This window comes from Nannobrachium achirus (assembly GCF_963921795.1).
Source record: "Nannobrachium achirus genome assembly, chromosome: 20".
Lineage (NCBI taxonomy): Eukaryota > Metazoa > Chordata > Actinopteri > Myctophiformes > Myctophidae > Nannobrachium > Nannobrachium achirus.
Genome location: NC_137827.1, coordinates 21,988,797 through 21,996,389, shown reverse-complemented (window position 1 = coordinate 21,996,389; position 7,593 = coordinate 21,988,797). Strand labels below are relative to the sequence as shown.

General features: G+C 39.4%; 1 protein-coding gene across 1 annotated transcript; it reads left to right on the top strand.

Moving 5' to 3' along the window:
* The first annotated feature begins 4 nt into the window (after positions 1 to 4).
* On the top strand, positions 5 to 5,086 carry ap5m1 (adaptor related protein complex 5 subunit mu 1). Its single transcript, XM_080750150.1, has 8 exons — positions 5 to 203; positions 507 to 1,167; positions 1,422 to 1,649; positions 1,888 to 2,027; positions 2,851 to 2,936; positions 3,311 to 3,423; positions 4,547 to 4,643; positions 4,751 to 5,086. Exons 1-8 carry the CDS (start codon positions 136 to 138, stop codon positions 4,831 to 4,833), a joined length of 1,476 nt encoding a protein of 491 aa, XP_080606276.1. The 5' UTR covers positions 5 to 135; the 3' UTR covers positions 4,834 to 5,086.
* The last annotated feature ends 2,507 nt before the right edge of the window (positions 5,087 to 7,593 follow it).

Here is a 7,593-nt window from a genome sequence, read left to right as displayed (position 1 = left end):
ATAGGAAGTAGCTACTTGAAGCAAATACATGTTTGTTTATCTTTAAAGTAGCTATTTTAACATTTGACAGAATGAGAATACGTTAGTGTTAAGCACAGACATTAATGATCAGTTGGAGTCAGTGTTTACGACCAAATGAGTCTACGTGCTTTATGGATTATTTCTCACGAGAAGGGAGAAAATGTGTCTGTTCGTTTCTCAAGGTTTGTAGCTTTGATTTGTATTGCTGTCAAACCGTTCACTTCCCCTTTCTTTTCCGAATTGGTGCAGTGCTCAAACTACCCTGTTTTTGTTTATAGCTTTTTGTTTTATATGAGATACATAAAGTGTGGTTTCTGTGGAAATAAGCCATAGAGCTTTCTAGGATCTCCTTTTAGTTGACCTTGTACCAGTGCTGTCATGAAACTGCACTTTTTTCTATTGCAAACTTCCTAAATTCTTCAATCAATCATTTTCTAATATATTCATATATTATATTCAAATCACTGTAAAATGTTATCCCACAGGAGGTTCCCTACAGTTGAGCACCGTGCAAAGTCTCTGGCAGGTTCCTTGCATGTGGCAGTTCCAGAAGACAGCACAGTGCTCCAGCTGCTATTAACCGAGCTGGGTTTGGTGGACTTAGACAAACCTTTTGTAGCTTCGAGAGATGACTGCCTCCACCATCAGCGCTCACCAGCCCTGGAGCTGCACGTGGAGCGGCCGAGAAAGGGAATCCTGTGGCCAGTGTTGGCCCTTTCACAAGGGCCACTCATCCTTGCTTGTCTGCCTCTGGTAGAGGCCCCCCCAGAGCCCCGGCCACCTCTATCCAGCCTGCTCTCTGTCTCCCAGGGTCTCACTCTACTGGCCGGCTTACAGACATTTCTCTGTGGCTCCGGGACCAAGCCTGACAGCGAGGGGCTTGCATCTCGTCTGGCAATGTTGCCCTCAGTTCTTCTGCAGGTTTGTCCACTCGGCACCCCACTGGATGTCCCCCAGCCCGGGGCCCCTGCTACGTCAGCGGTGCCAGCTCCTGCTGGGACCCAGAAGCAACCGGCTTGGAAGACGGGGCTGCACAAGGGTCGAGCTGTGGTAAACGTGACGCTGGTGGAGATAGTCCGTTCCATGCAGTATGGAAATCGGAGTAGACAGGACCTCTGGGACGTCTATGGTACTGTGACTTGCAAAGTAAGCACGCCGTGTGAGGCTTATACTCTGTTGCATGATGGTGTCACTCGCCAAACATAATGATTTTCAAGCGAGTCTCTGTTAAATTAGGCGAGGGACACCATTGTTATTAGGACAAAAGGGACAATTAATTGTTGCTAAGTAACTGCATTGTCTTTTCTCTTACTCTTGTTGAATGACCATGAAAACTATTCTTAAATTCTATACTTTATTCTCCTATTCTAATTTATATTTTTTGCTTCGGTCATCATCAGTGTGAAGTTGAGGGCGTGTTGCCAAACGTGACGGTGACACTCACCCTGCCACCAAATGGCTCACCGCTACAAGATATCCAGATCCACCCCTGTGTGACATCATTGGATGCCAGTATTCTCACTGCCAGCAGCGTGGATAACTGCGACAGCTCTGCTTTCTCTGGCCCTTACAAGTTCCCCTTCTCACCTCCACTGGAGCCCTTCAGACTGTGCAGTTACACATCGCAGGTAGTAAACTTGACATAAGAAGACACCATTTGATGATTCCTATGGCTGATGATATGGTCAGTTTGCAACGTTAAAATGTTCCGTTTTCAACCTTAACTCATCAATCTCAAAAGGCTTTATACACAATTTTACAGTTTTGATGTTTATATAAACTAATCAAGTGGTTGAAAAATTAGTCGACGAAGAATTTCTGAAATCAAGGACAGCCCTCTGATTCATATTTCATGTCTTTCTTTAGGTCCCCGTACCGCCCATCCTCGGTTCCTATCAACTGAAAGAAGATGATAACCAGCTGCGCTTGTCAGTAACACTCAAACTCCATGAGAGTGTGAAGAATTGCTTTGAGTACTGTGAAGCACACCTGCCTTTCTTTAATAGGTAACCAAACCAACAGTAGATGGGCAATTGGACATAATGTGTCATCATTATGATATTTATGGACCTCATTAACATCTTGATATAGTCACATTTTCACTTAACTTCCTTTACAATTGTTTTGTCTTTATTTACTGACATCTTGAAGATGTTAAAGCTACAATCTACAATCTATAACTTTTATGTCAATGCTGATGATGGAGAGGTAATTATAGCGATGCCTGAACTACAAAAAAGATGGTGGTGCGTTTAGTTTCCAATTCAGTGTAAATAGAATGAAGTTGAGTTTGTAGATCTGCAATTTTTGTTGTTCCCCCCCGGAATAGGGATGCTTGGGTTCAATTGTTTAAACGTTAAGGATATAGTTAGTTTCTCTCAAGTTTTCCTCATGACATACTATATCTTAAGGGGAAAAGATGTATTCATTTGCGTGCCATCAAATGTAAGATGCTATAAAGTAACAATGCAATTCAGGGGTACTGCCGATTCACGTTATTTATAGGGGTGCTCTGAGCCAAAAAGGTTTTAGAACCACTACACTAGACATAGACAACCAAAAATACTCAAAAGTAAATACATAACAGAAAAGTAAGAGTACAAAACATAGTAACATCTCTCTCTCTGTCGTATGAGAGAGAGAACAAGTTAATAGTGTCTCTACTCTATTTGTCTCTACTCTATTTGATTATAATATAATATGGACAATGGAGTATAATGTGTAAATGCCCAGCATTGCAAAAAATACATTATTATGTGATTAATGTTGATTGTTGCTGTGTGATTGATGATTATCACATGTGCAGTGTGGTCTCTTATCTGCTTCCAGGGACCAGATGGGTAGTGTGGATGTGAAGGTAAGCTCTGGGCAGTTGGAGGTGTCCAAGGAGAAGAACCTGTTGGTTTGGGTCCTCGGTAGGTTTTGTGCTGCCCAGCATCATTCTAAACATTCAGTCTCAATTGGGGGTGAAACAATCAAATACAATAATCAATTAATTGATTAAAATTAAATTAATCAAATTTAATTTTAGTAATCAAATAATTGTTTTAATGTTGTGCCGTGTTAAAAGGCCGAATGCTACTTACATTCCCCAAAAATGAATGCCATAATTTTGTACGTTATTTTATTTTACTGCCATTTTATGGAACGTATTGCATAGATTCATTGCAGAATCTCATGATATCAATTCTACAGATTAATCAATTATGATCATAATAATTATTTGCTCAATGTACATTAAGTATTTGAATTGAAAATTAATGACTGCATTTTGTCCGTTGCTTCCCAGGACAAAAGTTTCCTAAATCTCGCGAGGTCACGATGGAGGGTAGCATCGGCTTCACAGGGCAGCTCCCAGGACCTACAGACCCTCTGTGCACTGAACTTACAGCTTACATCAAAGTACGTAGCACCCAGGACCTACAGAACCCACTGAGCCCAGTGTCGCTGTGCAACGGAATGAATCCCTCTGAATTTGATAGGATGGGTAAATGCAGAGGAGGAATTTTCACATATGTGAAAATGTATGGTGATTGGTGACACAAAACCCAACAATAACCTTACTAGTGTGGTGGTTATTAATAGCTTGTTATCCACCCAGGCCATTATAATACACTTTCACAATGCTTATAACTAATACATCTACTGGCCACCACATACCCCTATTTATTATTTTACTAATTAAAATAAACTATTAAGCAAATAAAATGCTAACCAGACAGTAGTATAAATGATTGTTTGAGGCCGACAGTGGATACTCTAACAATAACTGCTCTTAATCCCTCATACTACTTGTTACAGTACACATTCCCAGAGAGAGGGTTCGAGGGTATGGGCAAGATATGAAGTCCCTTCCTGCCTCTGAAAACTCCTCCATCTTTATATACCCTCTTGCACCTCTGCTCCCAGGATACAGTACATGTCTACTTTCCATTATCCATACCAATCACCATTCAACAGGCAACAGGGCCTTCAGTGTTGCTGGGCCTAAACTCTGCAACTGTCTATATTATGATCTCCATACCGGAACCTGACTGGCTAACTCACACAATTATGATTACTTTTATAGTCGTGTATTCTGCTGAAGTTCTATTGTATTGCTTGTTCTTCCCAATTCATTTGAAATAGGATATGACACTTACTTACCACCCTTCTCTTTTTTACTTTTGTTCTTTATTATTTATTTTGTATTTTTAATGTATTTTTTTCTGTTTATCTTGTACAATGTCCTTGAGCTCATTGAAAGCTACAGTAAATGCTTATTATTAATGAAAATTATTATTATTATTACTAAAGCTCCAGTTTACCACTTACGTACCTGTCACAATTTTGTGAATCCACCACGTTTCCCTACATGCCTCATGATGTCTTTTAGAAACATTGTCTTTAAGACACAGCTTTGGAGTTAAAGACAAAATCTGTTTAATCAAAATTATTTCATCTTGTGAACATACAAGGTCAACTGCTGACATCAATACAAAGTACTGTGTGTAGTTTAACTCTTCCAACCTTTCTTGTTTTCCAGTTGTACTTCAAAGTGCCTGATTTGACACTGTCTGGCTGCTGTGTGGACCAGCATTCAGTGCAGGTGTACTCTTCTGCCAAACCACGCATTGTAACATGTAAGTGTCGTGTCTGTATTATGTTTTGGAATTGAATCACACTTTGCCTATGTCAGTTAAGGTTTTGAAAACGACAACAACAAAAAAACCTCCTACTGTATCCGCAGCTCGAGAACTTCAGTCGAAAGAGTACTTCATATGGAACTCTACTTCTGCTGCGCCAGTGTCATCTGGGCATATGATGCTGTAGGATGGACTTGTGGGGACAAGATGGACAAATATTTGAACAATATACAGTACAGTCATCTAGATTAGATCTATGACCCTATGATATGGGTTGTTACTATTCCATTGTTTCTGGGGCACAGGTCTCATGCTTGATATAATGTACAATACAAAATACATTTCAGATGATACTAAATAAATGATAATGCATTATTACAGATGTTCCAATCCGGAACTTAAATGTTATTTTAACCAATCTGTATGGTAGACTAGGTCAGTGTGACCCCCAAAATAATCATATTTTAACTGGGGACCCCCCACCCTGACGAGCACTAACAGTTGAGCCATAACATTTTGTATAACACGGTTCCATTGTGAAAATAGCCGATCTACAGGCTCACAACGCCTCGCATTGAGGTGTTGTGAGCATGTAGATCGGCTATTTTCACAATGTCTGCCTCTAATATTTGACAATGTTTAATTTGTCATTTTAGAGGTATTATTATTATTATTAAGTCCTTAAATTGTCACTTTAGAAATATGCATATACCCCTCTATACACTTAAACTTTGTTGGTTTGTTTACTGTTGAGTGAGAAAACAATGTTGCACATTAAGTCAATCATCTGGGGACCCCCCCAAAATAATTTGGGGACCCCCCTGGGGGTCCGGACCCACAGGTTGAGAATCACTGGACTAGTTTAATACAATACACGCCTGCCGGGAGTTGTTCTCCCTATGAGAAGTTTCGACCCTGGTGTTGAGTAGGACACTTCCCAAGCACTGGGTCGGGAGTCGGGACCCATTTGAGGGTCGCGGACATATTTTTATGGGTCCCTTTGTTTTTTGTTGCGCGTGTTCCTGACTTCCTTCCAGACTCAGCTATTACAACAGAAGTAGCAATTGTAAGGCATTTTGTTATTTTAGGACAATAAATATTTTCTAAAAACATTCCCAAAAAAGCAGAATCTTTCATGAATTTAAGAAAAGCCAAATAAAGTCATAAATTAGAAAATAAATGTCTAAGAAGTAGTGAAAATAGCCCATCTACAAGCTAGTGAAGCTTTGCGCCACGTTGTGAGCTTGTAGATCTGCTGTTTTCACTAGTTTGGGTCCTGGGCAAACGTCTAATCTCTCTTTTGGGTCATTACCTGAAAGGTTTGGGAACCATTGGAGTAGGACACCTACTAAAGTTATTTGAGGCAAACTAAAGATTGCACACCAGATGGGTTGCATCTGTTCTGTTCTGTGTGTACTTTGGACATCATTGCAATTACCTCTCTCCATCAGGAGAGGGAGACACTGGATAATAGTTGAAGCTGCTTTAATGTAATTAAAGATTAAATATATTTTGTTATTCATCATAGTTCATGTATATAACGTTACCAAATTGAGGTAAGCAGAATTCCTTAACTGGTAGAAATATGGATTTACTTTATGGGTGATTTTCTAAAAGCAAAACAAATTACATTTTCTTTTTTTTTCTTTTTTTGAAGAAAAAAGTAATTTAAAAATAAAGGGCACCTGCATTAGAAGGATAATATATCTGTGACCACAAGCAGAACATGTGTTTTCAATTCACCCTTTGTACCAGCAGGCTCTATCTGCCTTGTCCCGCCCTGGTTCCGCCTTTTTTATGTTGAATTAGCTAAAACATAATTTTTGGAGAAATAAAAACATTTAAAAACATGACGAGTCACTATACTGCCACTGAGCAGCTCCATTTCACTGAAACCAAGTTTGAAATGAGAATTGAATACACAGAATAACAATACGAAACAACTGAATTACAATGGTAGTGGATGGAGTGTCCCACCGAATGTCCCACTAAGACACAGCAACCAATGGGTGTGAAGAGGGGCGGGACAACGGGCGGGACTTGACAAAGGGTGAATTGGTCTAACATGGAGTTAACCATGTACAGTGTACAATTCAGATCTGTTTTACTATAGAATGGTGTTTGATCAAATTAATATCAAACATTATTACATTATTATTACATTATTGACTCAACCTACGTTAAAACTGTCTGGGGTGACGAAATTACAAGTTTTAAAGTTAAATACCCCTTGGAAAGAGCACCTAGAAAAGTACTATAGCTTGGACATTTTTTAGGTTGGACTTTTTATTTTATCTGTGTGACTCTTAAGGAGTATTTCACCCCCAGAAATCTTGGGAGTTGAATACAAGGAGACTTTTCTTTTGTATAAAATCCTTTTACTGTGAATGAAGAATCCCAAAACAAAGAAAATAGTTGATGAATTTAAGTAAATTTAAGGTCAAGATACACAGCAACATTTACGTATTTATTTAGAGAAATGTATAAATAAATAGCTTACCTACAGTACATTGGGTAGTTACAGTTAAAGAAACATTGTGTACGGTAGCTCATATAGTCTATTCATCAATCAAGCAAATGGCAGGCTACACCAGCTTTGTTTATTAACCAGCAATAAACCACCAAATCGGCTTTAGTGTAGATGCAACGTAAGTGTGTGACGTCACCAAGTACAATACCACATATGAGTTTGCGTCATATGGCTCAGTACCACATCAGTGAAAGAGAGAATGTCTTTTGCAAAGTCACAAAGTCAAAACAAGAAGTCAGGATATACGGTAGCCTTAAAGGAGCAATTGAAGTTTAACTCCAAGACCTTTGACCTGGAGTTTACCCAAGAGCGTTTCAGGACCGGGATCGCTGCAAAGGAGGAAAAGGAACTTATTGGAGAACAAAATCAAGTTTTGGCTGGTAAGCTCCGTGTTGCTGAGCAGAAGATTAAAGACAT